The sequence below is a fragment of the Mustela putorius genome, unplaced genomic scaffold, assembly GCF_011764305.1.
Source record: "Mustela putorius furo isolate JIRA1106 unplaced genomic scaffold, ASM1176430v1.1 tig00000174_pilon_pilon_pilon, whole genome shotgun sequence".
NCBI lineage: Eukaryota > Metazoa > Chordata > Mammalia > Carnivora > Mustelidae > Mustela > Mustela putorius.
This window is the reverse complement of record NW_025421304.1, coordinates 1,935,621-1,956,793: the sequence shown is the minus strand read 5'-3', so window position 1 is coordinate 1,956,793 and position 21,173 is coordinate 1,935,621. Positions and strand designations below refer to the sequence as shown.

General features: G+C 53.8%; 4 protein-coding genes across 7 annotated transcripts; 3 read left to right on the top strand and 1 right to left on the bottom strand.

Annotated features, from left to right (window-relative positions):
- The first annotated feature begins 6 nt into the window (after positions 1-6).
- PSENEN (presenilin enhancer, gamma-secretase subunit) lies at positions 7-1,416 on the top strand. The gene is made up of 4 exons (XM_004765100.3): positions 7-136; positions 269-425; positions 861-965; positions 1,134-1,416. The coding sequence occupies exons 2-4, from the start codon at positions 365-367 to the stop codon at positions 1,271-1,273; spliced, it is 306 nt and encodes a 101-aa protein (XP_004765157.1). The 5' UTR covers positions 7-136; positions 269-364; the 3' UTR covers positions 1,274-1,416.
- Positions 1,417-2,355: 939 nt separating this feature from the next.
- Positions 2,356-7,668, top strand: LIN37 (lin-37 DREAM MuvB core complex component). Its single transcript, XM_004765106.3, has 9 exons — positions 2,356-2,719; positions 5,469-5,544; positions 5,731-5,781; positions 6,085-6,114; positions 6,200-6,285; positions 6,371-6,537; positions 7,085-7,225; positions 7,313-7,386; positions 7,472-7,668. Exons 1-9 carry the CDS (start codon positions 2,686-2,688, stop codon positions 7,551-7,553), a joined length of 741 nt encoding a protein of 246 aa, XP_004765163.1. The 5' UTR covers positions 2,356-2,685; the 3' UTR covers positions 7,554-7,668.
- Positions 7,667-10,201, bottom strand: HSPB6 (heat shock protein family B (small) member 6). The gene is made up of 3 exons (XM_004765107.3): positions 9,946-10,201; positions 8,842-8,964; positions 7,667-8,729 (listed from the first exon to the last, which is right to left on the bottom strand). The coding sequence occupies exons 1-3, from the start codon at positions 10,141-10,143 to the stop codon at positions 8,559-8,561; spliced, it is 492 nt and encodes a 163-aa protein (XP_004765164.1). The 5' UTR covers positions 10,144-10,201; the 3' UTR covers positions 7,667-8,558.
- A 1,226-nt stretch (positions 10,202-11,427) lies between these two features.
- PROSER3 (proline and serine rich 3) lies at positions 11,428-19,836 on the top strand. 4 transcript variants are annotated; one of them, XM_045075927.1, is made up of 11 exons: positions 11,428-11,908; positions 12,210-12,306; positions 12,630-12,832; positions 13,681-13,808; positions 13,916-14,022; positions 14,932-15,014; positions 15,108-15,247; positions 18,059-18,246; positions 18,418-19,363; positions 19,452-19,533; positions 19,643-19,836. In XM_045075927.1, the coding sequence occupies exons 1-11, from the start codon at positions 11,865-11,867 to the stop codon at positions 19,767-19,769; spliced, it is 2,145 nt and encodes a 714-aa protein (XP_044931862.1). In that variant the 5' UTR covers positions 11,428-11,864; the 3' UTR covers positions 19,770-19,836. The 4 variants fall into 4 exon arrangements, with proteins under 4 accessions (XP_044931862.1, XP_044931859.1, XP_044931860.1 ...); XM_045075924.1 differs by having other exon boundaries at positions 13,913-14,022; XM_045075925.1 differs by lacking the exons at positions 19,452-19,533; positions 19,643-19,836 and having other exon boundaries at positions 13,913-14,022; positions 18,059-18,199; positions 18,418-18,947.
- Positions 19,837-21,173: the final 1,337 nt, after the last annotated feature.

Sequence of the window (21,173 nt, the reverse complement as noted above, 5' to 3'; positions counted from 1 at the left end):
GAGTTCCGAAGGCGCATGCGTACAGCGTTGCGGCATCTAAAAAGACTACAAACTCCAGAGACACTTGCGGTATCTCGCGCAAACTTCCGGAGTTGAAAGTGGCAAAGGCTTCCAAGCGAGGAAATAGACTGCACTGGTGAGTTGGGGGCTGTTCGCGCACCCGAATAAACGCGAAGAACGTTCAACCCAGCCAGCTTGCTGGTGGGGGCCGGGGTACCCTTCTTTCAGGAAACGCACCCTTCAGTTTTTCTCCGTTTTGTCGTAATAGGGGCGTGGTTGTTCGCGATCCCTGCATCTGTCACTTGGGGTCAAGGCTTGGCTCCTGCTCTACAGACCGGCGGAAAGACTCGGCCTCAGCGCCACTATGAACTTGGAGCGGGTGTCTAACGAGGAAAAATTGAATCTGTGCCGGAAGTACTACCTGGGTAAGGGCCGGTTCCTAGGATCCCAGGAGAAAAGAGGGGACCAGACTAGAGCACCAGAGGGAAGAGAGCCTGGGGCCTGGATTCTTGAGTCTAAGGGATAAAGCGACTGAGGTTGTGAGCTCCTGGGAAAGGAAGGGCCTGGGACCTAAGGAAAGAGGAAGCTGGGGCCTCAGCTTCTGGATCCCAAGAGACGGGGGACGTTGGGCCAGACTCTGGGTCATGAGAAAGAGATGAATGAGGAGTCGGATTTGGGGGCCATAGGGAGGGAGCCAGGATTTCTGTCTCTGATAGCAGAGATTGCCACTTGAACTTGGGTATGAGAGACGGCCTTCCGTCCTCTAGGTGGGAGTTGGGGCGGGGAGAGGTTAGGAGGAGGAGGATCCTCACTGCCTAACGTTTCAGATTGTTTTGTTTTGTTTTGTTTTTTTCTCTTAGGTGGGTTTGCTTTCCTGCCTTTTCTCTGGTTGGTCAACATCTTCTGGTTCTTCCGAGAGGCCTTCCTTGTCCCAGCATACACGGAGCAGAGCCAAATCAAAGGCTGTGAGTCCAGGGTACAGATGAAGGGAGGCCATTAGATGTTGGGAGGGAATGATGGAGGTTTCAGGATTCGGGGCTCCAGAAGAGAAGAGAGGGCCAGCGCGGCGGGGGCGGGGCTGGAGACTAGAGGTCAGATGGAGGCCAACTTTATCCATTCTTGTTCTTTTGCAGATGTCTGGCGCTCAGCTGTGGGCTTCCTCTTCTGGGTGATTGTGCTCACCACCTGGATCACCATCTTCCAGATCTACCGGCCCCGTTGGGGCGCCCTTGGTGACTACCTCTCCTTCACCATACCCCTGGGTACCCCCTGATAGCTTCCTCTGCACAGGCCTGGGACCTGCTTATTCGCCCAGGATGGGCTCCTCTACTCTAAGCTCACTCTCAAACCCCAAGACTTGTTCCCATTTCCTGTGTTCTTTGCTGACATCCCCCAATAAAGGACTCTAATTCTCTATATTGACTTCCTGGATCTTTTGGATTTTGAAACATAAAATGGTTATTAATACTCAGAAATACGTATTTAATGCCTACCTTGTGCCAGGCTTAGTGCTTCACACATATGTGCAGTCCTTCATTCTCTGCACCCTCTGAAATAGGAACTTTCCTGCTCTGGAACCCTATTTTACAATGCAGAATTAAGGATTATTGCTGGCATTGCTAGGGGCCTTTATCCTGTGCTGGTGGTGTGTGAATTTGAAAACTACTTTCTCACTTGGTCTCAGTATTCTCATCAGAAATTTGGATATCAGTGCTATCTCCTAGAAGTTACCTGAGCCAAAGCGTATGTGGTAAATGGAAGTTTCCCGTTTTCTGAGGATGTTGCCTGCAGCATTAGATATGGCCAAGAGTTTTATCAGAGAGGGCTTCCTTGACCATCTTTGAAATTCAGCCCCTACTTTGGTACTCCCAATGTGCCTTCAGTGTTTATCCTTTCTCATTACATTTCATTTAATATGTTTTACTTGTTTCTTGTAATCTCACATCCTCTAAAATATAAGCTCAATTACGGGAAAAGTTTTTGTCTGTTTTGTTCAGTGCTGTGTTCCCAGTACCTAGAAGAGTGCCTGGCACTCTAACAAATACTTGCTAAATAAATGAGGTGCCTGAAGAGAGATTAACAGATAGATGGCACCTAGAGAGTGCTCAGTAAGACTGAAAGCGGCCTAACTCCAGAATTCTCTTCCTCAGGTTAAATAAAAAGGACTCCCACGGTTAAATAAACCCAGTCAATAGCTGAATTCGTGCTCTTCAAAGCTTCTAACACTACAAGTTCCGAGAGGCCTCGCGAAGCCCTGGTCCTACATCACCCATAGTGCCTCGCGCGGCGCAGGCGCCGTTACTCTGGCTGCGTGTTTGGGAGCTGGAACTACACCTCCCAAGAAGCGCTCCGGGATGCCGTTGGTTTGTTTCCGGAAACGGGGCCTCAGAAAGGTGGGACTTAGACCTGGGAGCCGATGGCTGCAGCTGTCAATTGGTCAGGGATGAGATCGACGGTTGCACTGACAAATGGAAATAAGCAGTTGCCGAAGGGGCCCGCCCACAGAAGGGAAACTAGAGGAGGTGACGGCTGCAGTGGCGGTCGCCGCCGGACACTGCTCAGCGCCGAGGATTGGCCGCACACAAAGCTTATCTGACTTCTTCCCGTCTGCCTTCAGCCTTGATTTGTGAACCTGGGCTCTTCTGGGCTCCTCTGACCCAGTTAGCCACACCTCAAACCCAAACCATGTTCCCGGTGAAGGTGAAAGTGGAGAAATCAGGTGAGGACTCCGAGGTAGGGGGCTTTTAGGGGAGCAACGACCGATCGGGGTATGAGAGCTCCGAAAGACAGGATTATCGCCATAAGACGGACCACTCAACTTTTTCCTGCCACCCATCTGACTATCGCTGTCAGGCATGGGACGATTTTTGCCATCTTCATACCCTTCCGGTTTGTACTCAAGGTAGCATTTGAGGTTGAATGGTGGTGGCTCAGACTCTTCGGTGCGGTGAGACATGGGGACCCCGAGCCGTGTAACTCTGAAAAGGACTCGTCTTGGCTCTGCCTCAATTTCCCTATATCCAGCAGTGGTCATTAACAGCAAAGGTCAAGCATTGTGCTCAGAGCCTGAAGTACAGGGAAGCTTTTAATCTTGGCTGTTACTGTATCCCAATAATCCTAGGAAGTAGGAAATGTGATGGATGGGGAAACCGAAGCTGAGAGAGAGGAAGTCATTTTGAGTTGGGTCCGAGTTGATGGGAAACCAGGACTGGCATGTTGAGGGCTAGTGGCACAGAATCCAGACCCCTCCTCCACCCACCCACCCCCCAAAAAGAGTAAAATGATGTGTAGGGTGTTAAATGGTATAATTGGTAATAAAAACGAAACAGGAGAATGTAAGATCTGACAAGATGAGGAAGAGAGCCATGAGGGTAGGTGAGGGACCAGCAAATCAGATCAGGATACAGCTCTGAAGAGGCCCTGAAGTGGAAAACGGATTTGGCCCGTGCGAGGACAAGTATGGAGGCCAGTGTGGCTGGAGCAGAGGGAGTGAGGTAGGGAGCATGAGGGGATGACAGCAGAGAGCGAGAGGGAAGGGAACAGATCTTGTCGCCCCAAGTTAGGACTTTGGCTTTTGCTTAGAGAGGAATTGGGGAGCCAAGGGAGGGTTCAGAACTGAGGAGCAAGTTAATAAAAATGCCCCCCAAATGAAAAAAAAATACTGTGGGTGGAAGAGTAAAGGCCTGGCCACAAATAATGGTTGGGGCAGGCGTAGGCACGGAGGCCTGTGAACACTGGGTGGAAGAGCTCAGTCCCGGGGCTCTGGAGAGCTGTAGAGTGTTCTAAGCAGGAGAGGATCAGGTTTGGTTTGGTTTTCCAAAGAGTCCTCTAGCTATGTTGTGGAGGATAGATCAGAGGACGAGATTGAGGCTGGGAGCCCAGGAGAAGTAAGGGAGAAGACCCGGGTACGGAGGGGGTATGTGGAGAGACACTCAGGAGGCCGAGTGGACAGGCCCTGGGGTTGGTGGGCTGGGGTAGGGGAGGGTAAGAGGTGTCTGTTATGAGGCCCAGGGAGGGATTGGGGGGCTGTGGGACTACCCCAAAATGGCCCAGGGAAAGGGGTAAAGTTTAGAGAGGCCCCGAAGCTAGTGTGGGACCCAGTAGATGGTAAGGGCCAAGGGGATGTTCAGGGAAAGATATCTAGGAGACCATGGGATCCCAAGGTCTAAGGTTCAGGAGAGAAGCAGGGGCTAGGGAAAGAGATGTGGGTATGATCAATGCCTTGGCTCCTGCCCAGGGCTCTTTGCTAGACTCTGAACTGCCTCTAGCCCTTCACCCCCACCATGTCTCTCCTCAGTGATGTTGGGAATCCCTGTGTCTCCCTGTCCCAGGGCTGGCAAAGCATGTCCCCAAGTGTCCTTCCAGGCTTTGAGCATTGGGACAGAGTGATGCTAGGTACTGGCTGGAAGAAGAGAATAAACACCCCACAAGGGTGAGAGGAGAATATTTATAACATTATTACCTCCTTAAATTCTCTGATGAGGGCAGGCAAAAACACAGGTGGACAGAGCCAGGAATGCAGGAAGGTGGGCCCAGATGTCATTTCCTGCCAAAAATGGATATTTTAGGTGCAGTCTCCAAATTATTTTTTTTTAAAGATTTTATTTATTTATTTGACAGAGATCACAGGTAGGCAGAGAGGCAGCTGCGGGGTGGAGGGAAGCAGGCTCCCTGCTGAGTAGAGACCCCCCCCCCCAAAAGGGGCTCGATCCCAGAACCCTGGGATCATGACCTGAGCGGAAGACAGAGGCTTTAACCCACTGAGCCACCCAGGTGCCCCTAGTCTCCAAATTATTAAGTGTTGTCCATTCAGATTTAGTTCAGATTTAAAATAACATCAAATAAAACAAAAAGTCAGCCAAACAAAATACATCTGGGGGCTAGATTCTGCACCCACTTTGAGTCTCTGCCTTATAACTTCGGCTGTAGAGCCAGATGGCCTGTGTGCAAATCCTCAGCCCTAAAATTGCCTCGCTGTGTGACTTTGAGCAAGTAGCCTAACTTCTCTGTGCCTCAGTTTCATTGTACATAAGACATATCTACCTGCCAGAGTCATTTTGAAAATATAACGGGGTTAACAGATGAGACGTGCTTAGAACCATTCTTGGCACATACGTACAACTTTATTATTATTATTACATGTTGCTCAGAGATTTATATACACCATAGGTTTATTTAAATCTCAGAATAGTCTTTGCAGTTAGGTAGCATTGGGAGGCCTATTTTCAAGATAAAGAAACAGGCTCAGTGAGGTAAGATGACTTGGCTTTGGTCACATGTGAGCATGTGGGACAGCCCTGGGACCCAGGGCTTTTGCTCTTCACATCAGTTGTCTTTGCCCACTGCCCCTTCTCAGCATGCCTGGGCCTGGCTCGAGGCTTGGATATACATGCCCTTCCCCAGCCCAGTTGGCTACCCACCTGCCTTGGACCTGGGCACTGACTCCTGCTCGCTGTCCTCTTCCCCAGAGTTGGAGATGGCCAAGGCCCGGAACCAACTTGATGCTGTTTTGCAGTGTCTGCTGGAGAAGAGCCACATGGACAGGTTGGGATCTGGCCAGGTCATTGGGGGCTCGGGGTCCTGGCACATTGGACCCTCTCTCTGGTCCTGGGTGGATCTGGGTAGGGCCCCACAGGCTGACTTAGGGAGCAGGGAGCCCAATGGAAAAGCCACTCTGTCTTCCCACTCGGCCCTGGGAACTCCGAGCCCACAGTTCTCTCCTGCTACCAGGGAGCGTTTGGAGGAAGAAGCTGGGAAAACCCCCTCGGACACCCACAACAAGTAAGTTTTGTGGATGGGATCTGAATCTGAGAATTTGTGTGAGACAGCTTCCTCCTTTATCCAAGCTTCCTCTACCATACTTGTAACCAGCCCATGTGTACAGAGACCCTGTGGCAGCAGAAGCTTAAGTCCCCTCCTGGTTGCCATCTACAGCCCTGGAGGCTCAAGTGGGATGTAGGCTCTAAGGGGTCGGGGGTGGGGTGTCCACGTGAGCATCTCAGTCTCCCCAGGGCACCCTTTGGGTGGTTTTGAGCAGGGGTTTGTTTGAGGGTCAGCCTGCTGACACCTTGTCTCTCCACACAGGGATTGTTCCATTGCAGCCTCTGGCAAACGGTAAGGTGGCAGGGGCCCCAGCCCACTCACTGGCAGGAGGTCGCCAGCCCCTGCCCTGGTCCTGATGTTCTCCTGCCCCGCACAGGCCATCAGCCCGCTTCCCCCACCAGCGGAGGAAGAAGAGGAGGGAGATGGATGATGGGCTGGCTGAGGGAGGGCCACAGCGATCCAGTGAGTAGGCTATGGCCCTAGAGGGCCGGCTGGGTCGGGGAGCTGTGTGAGGATGGTCACACGCCTTCCCCTCCCACTACCCTAGACACGTATGTGATCAAGCTGTTTGACCGGAGTGTGGACTTGGCTCAGTTCAGCGAGAACACCCCACTCTACCCCATCTGCCGAGCCTGGATGCGCAACAGCCCCTCAGTTCGTGAGCGCGAGCGCTCCCCCAGCTCCCCACTTCGCCCGCTGCCTGAGGACGAGGAGGTTGGACATGCGGCGGGCCCCCTCTGGGCAGCCAATGGGGAGATGGTGAAGGATGTCCTCTCCCAAAGCTAGTGGGATAGGCAGGCACAGGTCTCTGTGTTTGCTGGATCCGATGCAGCACACAGATGTGAACCGTTTGGCTGAGAGTGTGGATGGAACTCCTTAAAGCAGACAGATACAACCACCTGGCCTGCCAGAGGGAGGGGACAGGGCTTCCTGAGGCAGGTAGATGTGACCTCCAAGATTAGAGGTTCCCAAAAGCTGGGGGGCTTGACAGGGGTCCTTACTGCAACCAGGTGTAGCCACCTGCCTAGGGTGGCGGATGAGGGTTACTGGGCTGGGTAGGAGTGATTGGGGGTCCCTGGGCTGGATAGAATAGAATCAGGGATCCCCGAAGCGACATTTCTTTGGCATGGCTCCTAAGACGGGTCCCCAGTGAGACCTTTGTGTCTGCTGTCACTGGGAAGGGCAGGAGGAGGGAAGTGCGTACTGCTGGCCCTCTTCTCTAACTCTCTTGGGCCTGGCGTGGGTTCCCTTGTGTCCCCAGAGTTCAGAGGTCACCAACAGCAAGAGTCGTGATGTGTACAAGCTGCCCCCACCCACAGCCCCCGGGCCGCCTGGAGATGCCTGCAGGTCCCGAATTCCATCCCCCCTGCAGCCTGAGACCCAGGGCACCCCTGATGATGAGGTGGGTACGCAGGCTGGCCCAGGGCTCTGGGGCACTGGTACAGGGCTTGGGCATGGCCAACCCAGCCTGGCCTCCCTGTCCATGCAGCCCTCTGAGCCTGAGCCCTCACCATCCACACTCATCTACCGCAACATGCAGCGCTGGAAACGCATCCGCCAGAGGTGAGCGTTCCTGAACCTGCTTGCACCCCCATGGCTTCTGTCCCAGCTGCTAAGTCCTCCCTCTGCCTCTCTACCCCCACCACAGGTGGAAGGAGGCATCTCATCGGAACCAGCTTCGGTACTCAGAAAGCATGAAGATCCTCCGGGAGATGTATGAGCGACAGTGATGTTTCCCTGCTCTTCACACATCCCCCCAATAAACATCCCCTCCCCACACCTTCACACCAACCTCCGCTCTCTCCAGCCCGCATTTCCCGGCCCAGACATAAAGCAGTTGGCGTAGCTGTAGCACGTTTATTGAGGGGAATGGTTAAGGGTGACAGGAAATTCAAGGAGGGAGAAGGATTGTGGGATACCAAAGCAAAAGTGGCTGCCTGGTTGGATCTTGGAAAATGGGGGGGTGGGGCATGTGAAAGGTGGATTACGTGTGCTGTGTGGCTGATTTGGGAATTAAGACAGAATGACTGGGTGGAGGGGGTGGTTCTGGTTAGAGTTGGGAATGGGGCTTAGGGTATCTGTGCAGTCTGAGGTTGAGGGTCCTGCTGGGCCTGAAATAGGTGTCCAAGGGTGAGGTGGGGGTCAGAAAAGGGGTTTAAGAGTCTGGGGGGGCGCTGGCTGGGGGTTTAAGTCACAAGATGGGTGGGGAGAGTAGATTGTCCAGTTGGAATGAGGGGAAGGATCCAGAATCTCAAGGCCCAGGCCTTGGATGGTCTGAATATTCAAGGGGTGGAGGGGGATTATGCTTGACTGGCCTGGGGTGGGGGCAGGGCTAGCCACACCATAATCCAGTGTTGGAGAGGGAAGAGGATTAAAATGCTGCGATGTGGAGATGTTTTAATAGATGAGTCAGAAGGAAGCAGAGGAGGGAGTTCTGAGAGGGTTTACATGCCAAGAAAGTGGGGCCAGGAGACTACAGGCTGTAGGTTGTACCCCAGGGCAGGGAATCTAGGGAGATGTCAGGAGTTTGAAAACTGGAGGGGGTGTGAGAATGGGAGTGTCGGTGGAATGATCTACGTTACCAGGGCAGGGTCTATGTGGGGAAGGGTCAGGGTCAGGGTAGGATCCCAGACTGGGTGGGTGGTTTTGGCGCGCTTGGGACATCTGGCTGGGCGGAGTCAGGTCGGCTTTAAAAGAGGGGGCCTGAGGCGGCTCCCGGGATTCAGGCATGACGCCTACTTGGCAGCAGCCTGCGGCTGCGGCAGTGGGGCCTGGGGCGTTGTGGGTGCGGCCTGGATGGACAGGACGCCCTCAGGGGACAGCACGGACGTCACGGCGGCAGGGTCAACGCCAGCCGGCAATTTGTAGCGGCGGTGGAATTCACGCGCGATGTATCCATGCTCATCCTGGAGAGAGAGGGGACTTGAGTGGCCCCGCCCCTTCCCCATGGATGCCCCGCCCCTCCGGCCTGCGGGTCCCGCCTACGCATTCTGGCCCCACCCCTGCCAGCGGGCTCACCGGACGCTCCTCGTGGCGCGCATGCACCTCCACGTGGTCGCCAACCACCTTGACGGCGATTTCCTCCGGGGAGAAGTGCTTCACATCCAGCAGCACTGAGAAATGCCCAGGCTCCGTCGGGACCTAAGCACAGCCCGATCGTCATCACTGGGGCGAGGCCCCCAGGAGCCAACAGAGCCCTTCCCCCATTGGTTCTGGGGCTGCCCCTGTCGCAGGCCTCCGGAACTGGGCAGTCCCCTTTCCCACTTGTAGCCCCAGAGGATCTCTTCACCCAGAATAACTGCTATCATCCGTCCCCCTGTAATCACTGAGATTCTCTCATCCAGAGAGATGAGGCCCTCTTCCCCTGCAAGGTCAGGGACCTCCGCTCTCACAGGGTGAGGCCTGCGCCCTCCCCCAGTGTCAGAGTGTCCTTTGGACACAGAATCCCCAGCCCCCTAATACCTCAGAACTCCTGATGCCCTCACTGCACACCAATGCCCCCCCCACCAGAAATTGCCAAGATGCCTCTTCCCCCAGCTTCCAGTGTCGTCTTTTTACCCTCCCACTGGAGTCACGGGGCCACTTACGCCCTCCACAGTTACAGTACTCTCCCCCCAACTTCTCAGAGTAGCCAGCCACCCTCTTTCTCAAGTCACAGGACCCTTCCTCCCCCTCTGTCTCTCCAGGAGACATAGGGTCACCACGTACAGTCTCCAAATTCTTCCCCGAGAAATGACAAAACATTCCCTCCCCTCAGGAGCCCCTGGGAACCCCCATGCCCTTCAGAGTAACTGAGCGCCCCCTCTTCCCCAGATTTCCCGGGTCATCAGCCCCCTTCAGAGTCACTAAAGATCGCCTCCGAGTGACGGCCCCACCCTATCCGTGACTCAGTCATTCCAGCCCCTCAGAGCTGAGACCCTCCTCAGATGACCAGGGGCCTCCCACCCGCCTTAGTAATCCGGCCTGTGAGATTCCATACTCAGGAATTCTGGAAGCCCCTCGAGTGGCCGGACTCTCCACCCGGCTCAAAGTCGGGGGACATTCCTCACCGCCCCTTCGGGATGACCGGGGGCCCCAAGCCTTGCAAGTGGTCGAGTTACCGCCCTCCCCCAGGCCTGGCACCTGGGCGGTAGGCAGCGCCACGCTGGGTGCGCGCAGGTAGTAGGGGGCCAGTGAGGCGGGGCAGAGCGCAGCCAGCTCGGCCTCCAGCAGCCCCTCGCCGAAGCGCTGGTCGAAGAGGCGCCCAGGCGCCGAAAGCCCGGGCAACGGGGCCGAAGCGCGGCGCAGCCAAGACGGCTGCACAGGCACGGGGATCTCCATCCTGCTTCGCCGCCGCCGCCGCCGCCCCTAGGCTCCGCAGTGCCCCTGCGTGCGCCGCAGCAGCTCTTATAGTACGCCTTGTGTCCGCCCCTCGGCGGGCCGCCCGGGGACATTGGGACCGCTGCCAGCCCCGGCCATTAATAGAGCCTTATTTAGAAAGCCCAACAATGACTTGGCCATTTATTAAGCGCCTGCTGGATGCCAGAGAGGTGATCCCCCGCTTTCCCAAAGGGGAAACTAAGGCTGAGGAGGCGTAGCCTTGACGGCGCAGCATTTGGGACCCAGGGCCCGAAAACCCCACCGCAGAGTTCGCAGTCCCTTTAATTCACTCCCGCCCTGCAGGCAGCCCTGGGGATGACGCAGACGGCGGTCTTAAGAGCAGATTCTTGGGTACAGGGAATGTGGTAGCCGGCCAGGCTGTCAGGAGGACACAGAACAGACCCGACTCCCATCTCAGCAGAACGCTGGGCCCAGCCCCCCGGCAAGCCGGGCCTAATTCGGGGCCTCTGACTCAGCCTCGGGTGAGCAGAGTAGCGGGGTCTGCCAGGTGAGCAGCGGCCAGAGGGCGCGGGCACGAACAGTCCAGGCTGGCCCCCCAGGGGCCGCGCGCCGGGCCCGAAATAGCTCGTTTTGATCCCACCACCTCGGCTAGGAGCCCAGGCCTGGCACTTAGCGCAACCAGCTGCTCCTACAGCAAGACGGGAAGTGGTTAATGACTCCGCGGCACCGGTTGGCTGGCGCGACTGATGGAGGGGCGGCAGTTAGGCGACAGACTCCCCGATTGCCCTGTACCCAAGAAACGGTGGTTACTTTGGAGTCCAGACAAGCTTTCGGCAGCAAAAGTAGGAGTGGCTATAAGGCAGGGCTGGAAAGAGAGAGTACTTTATGACCCCTCCTAACCGCGAGCTCACCCTCGGATCCTTCCCATTGGCTCACAGGCTTGTCAATTACTGCTACGCGCTACGGTTCTCCAATCAAACACGCTCTCTCAGTCAGTCCGAAAGTACGGCCAGTTGTGCGACATCTCCCTTTGGCCGCTTCCCAGTTACTTTTGTTTTCTCCTCCATCATTGGTCGCCCTGGAGGCCGCTCTCTTCCCGCGCGGGCACTCCGGGAGAGGGACGGGCCTGGCCAGGCATTGCTTAGCAACAAAGATGCACGCAGGCTCAGCCCAGTGAGAGAGCGGAGCTGGCGGAAGCGCCCAGGTAGCTGCTGGAAGGACCGCGGGTGAGGCCGATCCTTCTCCCGGGGACCCCAGGAGGCCTGGAGAGGACCTAGGGTGAGATGAACACAGCGTCGGGTCCGATTTGCTAAGGTCCGGAGTCTCTATTTTTAAAACCGCACTGGAACTACGACTCCCAAGATGCTCCACATCCGCCGGCAGCGCCAGCTTTGGACTTCACCATCTCGGGGTCCCATTGCGTCTTACGTTCCGCTTTCCAAGTGGCTCCAAGGGCTTTTCGTTTTCTTCCACGGGTGTCCAGTGTCATCTTGGGAGTTAAATTTCTGAATTTTAAAACTGCCCCAGATTCCTGTGGGTGTTGGTTTTTAACTTTATTGCTTAGACGGAGCCCAGTTGCTGTTGGGGATTGTAGTCCTTTTACCATTTACACCTTAGTGTACCCAGGACTTTATGGGAAATGTACAGTGTAAGGGGTTAGCCGTGGTTCTCAACCCGAGCTCCACGTCGAAATCACCTGGGACGGTGCCAAAGAGATACAGATGACTAGCCCACTTCCAGATATTATGATTCTTTTCGGCTTGGGGTAAGGACCATGTATCTGTATTTTTAAAAGGCTCCTTTATTGGATTCAGGCTTAAGAACCACCAGTTGGCAGTTCTTGGTTTTCTGAGACTGCCCCCAAGGGCTGGTGGGTAATCGAGCCTCTAGTATCATTATCTTGAATGTGCAGCGCTGCTTCATGGGAATTATAGTTCATCTCTTCCTGGAATCTATGGGAGTGGTAATCTGGTTCTCCCCTCCTCTTCCCAACCCTGAAACCTGACTCCAGCCCACAACCCCCCAACAGGAAGGCTCTGCCTGCCAAACTCACTCTCCTCTTGCAGTCTGCCAGTTTTCTCCATCCAAGACAACCCCCTTGAGGATACTGCCCTGGATCAAAGCCACTATTGGCCATCCGGAAGCCAGACTTGGCACCCCAAGGTGAGGACACTCCATAGAGAGTGCTGTGTGTGAGCCCAGTGGTGAGGGAGTGACAACCAGAGGCAAGGAGGACATGTGATGAGAGACAGGGGTGAGAGATTAAGAGACAGTCCCTCCTCCCCTCCCCATGGCTCTGCCCTCACCCAGTCTTCTGTCATCTGGATCCCTTGTTGTAGCCCCCAGTCACTCTAAGTTGTAACCATTGTGGGATATGTTTCCTCCCCTCTCGACTCGACTAAGACAAACTTCACGTGTGCCTTCATTCCCCTACAGGGATGACCCGTCCACCCTCACTTTCTTCTCTCCTTACCTCCCTATCTTAGACCCTGACCCTATCCAGGTCCCAGAGGTCCAGGCCCGCAGAAGCTCCGAAGGCTCTGGCCACAGGTCCCAGCTCCTCTGAACTGTTTGAAGAGTCCTGGCCATCCAGCTCAGAAAGCCCTTCCCCGCCCAGCACCACTGAAGGACAGATGGGAACCTCTCCGTCACCCACCCTGATCGACAGCAGGGAGTCTGTGGTGGCCAAGTAAGTCCCAGCAGCCCTGGGGGAGAGAAAGGTTTGGATCAGGAGGGGGTAGGCATCCCATAATAATCACCATAGCAAGAGTTGTTTATGCAACACTTTTAGGACCACACTTTATGTGTGCTGTTAAGAGCTCTGGAGGTAGGTTGCCTGGGTTCAAATCCCAGCTCTACCACTTACCCTCTGTATGATCTGGGCCTCAGTTTCTTCATCTGTAAATTGGGGGTATTAACAGCATATATCCCCTAGGGCTGTTTTAAGCTTTCAATGTGTTACTGTCTATAAAGTATCTAGTATCTATAAAGTATGCTATCACATAGTGAGCCCTTGGATTTGTAGCATCTAAGTTCAGCTGCTCTACCAAACAGCCCCAAATTACTTGTGTCTTAATCAAGAGAGCATTTATTTCTCCTTCACGCAACAGTCCAGGCAGAAGCAACGAAGGCCAACATGGCATCCCCTGGCTCAGGTGTCAGGGACACGGTTTGCTTCATGTCTTGTTGTCTCCCATCACTAAGCTTTTGCCCTTTCCTTTATGGACCAGAATGGCTCCCAACCACATCCACTCTCCAGAATCACATCTCCTCATCTCAAAACCCTGCTGGTCAAGAACTTAGTTATGGGGCCATAAAACTATAGGGGCCTCTGAGAAATGCATCTGCAGAAGAGTGGCTATGGGCCTAGTATTATACAGGCTTATATAATACTGCATTACTCTGTAAGAGAAAACAGATGTTGAGGGACAAGCACTAGGTACTGCCAAAGTATCTGATAAACTTCGCTATTGTTATTATTATTATTATTATTTGGCTCTCCTCCTTCACCCGCCTCCCATTCTCTGATGCTCACAGGTACATAAACCGGTTCCGTCAGGCTCAGCCCACAAGCCGAGAGGAGCGCCAGCCTGCAGGCCCATCCCCAGCTGACTTTTGGTGGCTCCGGCCTGAATCTCCAGACACCAGCAGTCAACTTGCTGCAGGTACCAGCTTCAGTCCTGTCCACTGCCGGCCTAAAACCTTTCCTGATCAATGCCCCCAGCAGACATTTCCCATGCCTCCCTAAAAATCAACTGGGGCTTCTCAGCAGGAGCCAATGAACCAGAAGGAAGACCCAGCACAGCAGTCCCAATTCTTGCCAAGTTGGCCAGTGCATCTCAGGCAAAGGCTGTGCCCCCCCTTGAGGAAATGAAGCAGGTGATATATATTCTCATCTACTTTCTTCCCTGTGTACCTGAACTGATACCACCAGCCCTAGGATAGAATTACAGAGTCAATCCCCAATTCAAGGAAGCTTAAAGAAAAAAGGAGGATTTGTTGGCTCATGCAATCAAGAAATCTAAATGTATATGCTTTCAGGCATGGCTGGATCCAGGTGTTTGAATGGTTTTAGGAGGAACTTGATTCTCTTGACTCTCTGTTCCTCTTTCTTGGGCTCAGTCTCAGGCAGGCTTTCCCCTTGAAGTAGTGAACATGGCCCCAGTGACTCTTGGCTTCTAGCTTACATAATCACTTTAGTGGAAAGAGGAGCATTTTCCAGTAGTTCCATCCAGAGCCCCAGAGCTTACTCTCGTTCATTCATTCTTTTTTTTTTTTTTTTTTTTTGCTATTCATTTATCTTTGAGCCAGTTGCTGTGGAACCAGAAGACAGACTATTGTGATTAGCCAGGCCTGGTCAGGAAGGTGGAGTCAGCCCTTCTCCCACAATAATGACTAGAAGGAGGGGTGTGAATCCCCAGAGGAAAACTGGGTCCCCCTTCCCTGGGGAGGAGGAGTGGATTCCTTAGATGGCTTACCAGCATGTGAGCCTATCAGCTGTAACACAGACCTGTACTCCAGGTCTTGTGTCCAAAGTCTGTTTCCCAGCACCCTTTAAGATGGAGCTAGCCTTGGGCGCCTGGGTGGCTCAGTGGGTTAGGCCACTGCCTTCGGCTTGGGTCGTTGTCTCGGGGTCCTGGGATCGAGCCCCGCGTCGGGCTCTCTGCTCGGCGGGGAGCCTGCTTCCCTTCCTCTCTCTCTGCCTGCCTCTCTGCCTACTTGTGATCTCTCTGTCAAATAAATAAATAAAAAAGATGGAGCTAGCCTCTAATCCCTCCTCCCTCGCAGAGCCTCAACACATGGAACTCGTCCCTGCTGGACCTGGAGACACTGAGCCTACAGAGCAGAGCTGCCAGGCTGCTCAGACGCAGGTAGGTGCCTTTCCTGCCCGCCCCCCGCCAGCTCCAGGACCCTCGCACCGCCTCTGAGACCTCTTTTGCCTTGCTTGTGCTTTCTCCCTACAGCAAGGCATCCATCTCTGCCTCCTCACTAAGCCCTAGCGATACCAGCAGCTCCTCATTCCCAGTCAGCTCTGATGGCCTCTCTCCCTTCTCCGTGACCTTCACCCCTGACTTCAGCAAGGGCTCTGACCCCAAGGCACATGGTAAGTTCTGAGGCAAGGATCGAGAAGAGACTGGATGTGAATCCCAGCTCTGACATCTATCCACTCTGGGCCTCTCTGTTTCTCCAAGTTTTAAATCAGCAATAAATGAGTTGAGGGTACAGGGAGCTCTTGCCACAGTCCTCACAGCACCAGTTGTTAACATGGCAGGTTCTCTCTCTGCCTCCTGTTTGCAGTTCTGAACACAAATTTCCAAAATCTGAAGGCCTTTTCCTCATTTGGCCCCGTACCTGCTTGGACAGCAAAATCTGACCGAAAGAATATAAAGGCTGTTTATCGGGCGCCTGGGTGGCTCAGTGGGTTGAGCCTCTGCCTTCAGCTCAGGTCATGATCCCAGGGGCCTGGGATCGAGTCCCGCATCGGGCTCTCTGCTCAGCGGGGAGCCTGCTTCTCCTCATCTCTCTCTCTGTCTGTCTCTCTGCCTATTTGTGATCTCTCTCTCTGTCAAATAAATAAATAAAATCTTTAAAAAAAAAAAAAAAATAAAGGCTGTTTATCATCTCTCTGTATCTCATTGAGGGTGAATAGACATACTTTTTGCTATGACTGTGTTACCTTGAACCACAGGAAACTTGTCCTTGTTAGTAAAAGATGGTTGAGTATGGATAATTTCATATTGTTCAACCAAATACTAATGTGTCTAGGGTACCGAGCCAGCCCTCTGCTGGTGCTGGACGTATGATGTGATTTTGCTGAAGCAGGCAAATTGTTGAACTCCTAATTCCAGCCACCTGAAGTCTTCAGATTTCAGAGATGGGATTATGGACCTGGATTACTGTTACTCCATGGCCAGGTCCTGGGACGCAGTGGTGCACAGGACAGATCCTGTCCGTGTCTTATGGGGTTCGAGTGAATGGGGACAGGCAGGCACAGAAAACAGGTGCACCTGCGTGGTATGTGATCCTGGCAGAGCTCTCGCTTGTCTGATTCTTTGCTTCTTTTCAGCTTTACCTCACCTTTCATTCTCCTCTCCTTCCTAAACCTCAGTGTTCTCATCTGCAAAATGAGGATAAAGCTAGTATCTACTCCATGAGTTGTCCTTTAAATTTACTCATCCTTTCGTCTAAAAAGCACTGAATATCTATTGTGGATGAGGCCCTGGCAGGGAACTTGGGGATTCCACAGTGAAACAGCTGTGTGTGGTCCCACCTTCATGGTCCTCATAGGACATGTGGGCCAGAAAGTAACCACGTAACCCCACAAACACATGTGAAATGTAAGCAGAAATGAGGGCCCTGTAAGAGAGGATGGTGATGCTGGGAAGTCAGAGAAGGCCTTCTTGGAAGAGGTGCTAAGTGGAGACCTGAACAACAAAGGTGGGGACAACACCCCTGCAGCATATACAGAGGACCTCAGGTGGAAGGGAGCACGGTGCAGATAATGGACTAGAAAAGGGGGGGGGGTGTTTGAGAGTAGTATGGGGTCAGATTACATTGGGCCATGGGAGCATGGGAGGCATTTGGTCATTATCTGAGTACTGGGGAGCCATGGGAGGGTTCTGAGCAGAGAGGGATTCAATCTTTCTTGGGTTATTAACAGACTCCCTCTGGCTACTGTCACCCCCCCCCCACCCCACTGCCCCACCGTGAGAGATGCTGGTAGTTTCTCTTGGGCCAGAGCCTAAGGAACAGAGTAGAGGGAAGGGGCCAGCTTTGGAAGTAGAGTCACAGGAAACAGAAGGGAGTGGGAGAGAGAAACATCCAGGATGACACCCTCTTCTCTATGCAGCATCAGATGGTGGGGCTTCATAGAGACAAGAGCCCTACTGATCTTGACGGATGAAGTTAGGCTCTGGGTGCTGAGAATGATGTCCATTTGCCCCACTGAACTGAGGACAGCCTATGGCCCTCCCCTTGGTCACTGCTGTATCCCTGGACCCTGCAGTTCAATATAATAAATAGTTCCTTTGGCATTTATGCCCAGATACTGATGGCACCAGCCTTGTTCTTGACACTGCAGATGTAGTGATAGTCAGATAGACGAAAATCACTGCCCTTGGGTAGCTGGCATTGCAAAGGGAGAGAGAAGAAAGCAAAGAAGTACCACACTGAATATGTTAGAAGGCAGAAAGAGCTAAGAAGGAACCTGGAACAGGAAAGAGGATATGGGCTGGCAGTTGTTGCAGTTTTAAATAGACTGGCCAGGGAAGGCCCCACTAAGAAGGTGATCTGAATAAAGATCTGAGTAAAGATCTGAAGCATGGGAGGGATGGAACCGTGTGCATCCAGGAGGGAACAGCACTCCAAGCAGTGGGAAGCACAAACGCAAAAGCTTGCTTTTTACCAAGACAGGGGAGGTTTCCATTCCAGGAGGGCCCTGACCTGACTCAGATGTTCCCAGGCTCCCTCTGGCTGCGGTGGGTGTGGAGGGGTGTGGGGGGTTAGACAGGACAGATTGAGAGGACAGAAGTAGACCAGAGAAGATCCTGCTGTGGGGCTGGCCCCAGGAAATGGCAGTCAAGAGGGGGAGAAGTGGGTAGATTCTGGAGAATCTGTCTTGTTCACTGCTGTGAACACCATGTCCAGAACAGTGCCTGGCATATAGGAAGAACTCAATAAATATTTGCTGATGAATAAAGAACTGAATGACGACAGGTTAAGAAGCCCATGAGTGCTCTTGCCTCTGACTCTGCCCCTTTTCTCGCTTCCTGCTTGGGAGAGGAGCTGGGACATTATCTGGAGAGCCTGTCTGAATACCTTTCTGGTACAGTCAGAGGGGGTATGCATGCTGTCCTTGGTTTGCTCATCACACCAGCCTGTGACCTTACCCTTCCTCCTTCTACTTACCCCACAGCAACACCAGTACCTGCCTCCATCCCTGCGCCAGCCCAGGTCTCCTCCCAGGCACCCCTGCGTCCAGAGGATGACATTCTATACCAGTGGCGGCAGCGGCGGAAGCTTGAACGGGCTCGGGCTCAGGCTCGAGGAGGACAGGGTGATGGAACCTGGGTACTACCCCAGACTCCTGCCCTCACCACTCCAGTGAGAGCGGGGGTGGGGGTAGGGGTGAGGGTTGGGGAATGAGGTTGGGAGCTTGAGGGGGCTGGAGGGAGGGATGCTAAGGGAAGTTGGAGGAAGGGGAAGCCAGAAGGGAACTGAAGAACCCTCTGCCCTTTTCCTCCCTCTCCCGTCCCTGCCCGCATTTGTCTACAGGCCCATTCTGCCCCTGCAGAGACTCTCGGCTCCCTGGGAACCCAGCCTCCCTGCGTCGCACATTGGGCCAGTGTGGCCCGACCTGGGCCCCTGGAGGCCTTCTATATGGAGAGACCTCCTATTCCCCCAGGGTTCTCTCCACACATCTTTTGGGGTCCCAGCCCCCATGGGTTCTTCTGGGCCCCGCAGTCTGGTCCCTGGGTATCTCTCGGGGCCATTCCTCCCGCACCGTCAACCCCTGTGGCTCTGGCTGCCACATCCCTGCCCCCCGCCTCCACCCCGGCACCCGCAGCCTCCACCCTCCCGCCCCCAACCGCCCCCCAGGACCCGCCCACTCCTGCTCCAAGCTGCCCGGCCCAGCCGGAGAGGCAGGGCCCCAAGCCTCGGAGTAGCAGAGCCCCGCGCCAGGAGTCGGCTGGGGCAGTCGTGGCAGCTGACAAGGAGCCTGGTCCCCAGCTCAGAGGCGCCCTGGGCCAAGTAGTATCAGCTCGACTCTTCCCCGACGGCCTGGAGGACACGCCCCCTCACCTTGAGAGCCCACCTCTACCCGAGGGTGAATCTCTGAAAGTCAAAGCCACACAGCCCCAAACCAAGATTGCGCCACCTCGCTCAGAGGTCACGCCCCCTCTATCTGGATCAGAATTTCCCAAGGCACAGACTCCGCCAAGTCAGTCTAAAGCCGAGTCTCCGAAAGCCAAGGCCACGCTCCCCCTAGCGGTGTGGGAGCCTAGGGAAGACAAAGACACTCCCTTGGCTGAAGCTGGGTATCAGGCGCCCAAGGTCCGGCCCACTCCAGCTAAGGAGGCGTTCCCTGGCGCCAGGGCCCCGCCCCCTTCCTTCAAGGCAGGGTCTCTCGAGGCGGTGGCTGCTCCCTCCTCTGCTGCTGGCCACGCCCCCTCAGAAGATCTGCTCTGCCAGGCTGCCAGACTTCTAGAGGAGGCGGAAGGTGAGCTGATGGGCGTGGCTGCGCGGATCTGGACGGCAGTCCAGCACCTTACGAGTCAACAGCCTGGCGCTCGCCCTTTTTCCCCTAGACTCTGACGGCAGCGAGTTCCAGGACGACCCGGTACTTCAGTTGCTAAGAGTTCAGAGGGCCGAGCTGAGACGCCAGAAAAGGTGACCGTCGCCGGGATATACAACACCCCGTTCCCAGAGCCATCCACCACCCCAGACTCCAATCCTGAGCACATAACCTGAGCCTCTACTATCCTGGCCTTTTTTGCAGGAAAGTGGACGCCCAACTATGCCTCTTACTGGAGCACACTGAAGACCCAGGGACTTGGTCTCCTCCAACCAGGTCGCCCCCCCAGGTCCCCAGGAAGGCGTCTGCAGAGGGAAGGAGTTTCTCTTGAGACCAGACAATATTGAATTGTACAAATTATGTTTTTCCCAATACAATATATTATTTTTTTCACGTTATTGATTGTCTCTGAGAAAGTTGTTCAGGAAAGGCTGAGGGTTATGCTAATTTAGAGAAATAGCTCCCTCCCGCCCCAATCCACCCTCTGCCCCACCCCCACTGTAGTTCCCAACCGACCGTTGGCACAAAATCTCTTCCCGTTTCCCCTCTGAGGAATCCTCTCTGAGGTCCGGAGAGGGGGAGCGGTTCCAAGCCAGATTTCAGGAAAGACTGAGACTCACCTTAGTTGACTCTCAGCTCAGAAGCGGATCCTCCTGACTCAGCTGAAACCAAAGGGCTGTGTTCTGGGCTAATGAAGCTAATGGGGTCATCAGAGTGCTGGACAATGGTCAGCCCTCAGTCGGCAGCCTGCTTGAGCCCACAGCAGCATTCGGCGTGCTCATCCCTCCCTTTTTGAAACACTTCTTCCCCTCTTCCCAGTGCCCCACCATTCTCCTCACCTCTCTGGTCACACCTTGTCATTGCCCCAGCCTGTCACTTGAGGATATCCCAGGTCCCTGGCCTTAACTGTATGTATTCATTCCCAGGTGCTCTCATCTAGCTTCACCTGTCTGGACATCACCTGTCTGGACTTTTGAAAAACCTGTTGTTTTGTCTGTAAATTCTTTGACACACTTCCCATTAAGAAGTAGAGTCAGTGTCCATTCTCCCTGAAACTAGGTAGAACTCTGGGGACTGCCTCAACAAATAGAATACAGAGGAAATGACCCTGCTTTAAGTTTCTAAACCAGATTAGAAAAGGTGATACAGGGACGCCTGGGTGGCTCAGTTGGTTAAGCAGCTGCCTTCGGCTCAGGTCATGATCCCAGCGTCCTGGGATCGAGTCCCACATCAGGCTCCTTGCTCCGCAGGGAGCCTGCTTCTCCCTCTGACTCTGCCTTCCACTCTGTCTGCCTGTGCTCGCTCTCGCTCGCTCGCTCTCTGACAAATAAATAAATAAAATCTTTAAAAAAAAAAAAAAAAAAAAAAAAAAAAAAAAGGTGATACAATTTCCACCTGGTGGCCCAGCATCCCCTCTCTTTTGTGTGCTTTGGAGCCCTGGGCTGCCATGTAAAAAGTGCAGTTGCCCTACTGAGTAGGGATTTTGGTTACACGGGTGTATGCACTTGTCAAGATTCAGTGAAAATTCTGAATTTTATTGTAGGTAGAGTTGATCTCAAAATAAAAACAAATATTGAACTCTAGTTAAAGATATGCATGCTGAAGTGTTTAGGGGATAGTATACCAATATCTGTTATTTATTCTGAAATATATCCAAAAAATAGTGAGACTACTGGAATAGAATGAATAGAGTAATAGGTGACCGGGATATAAAATAGATACAGTAAAATGTCAG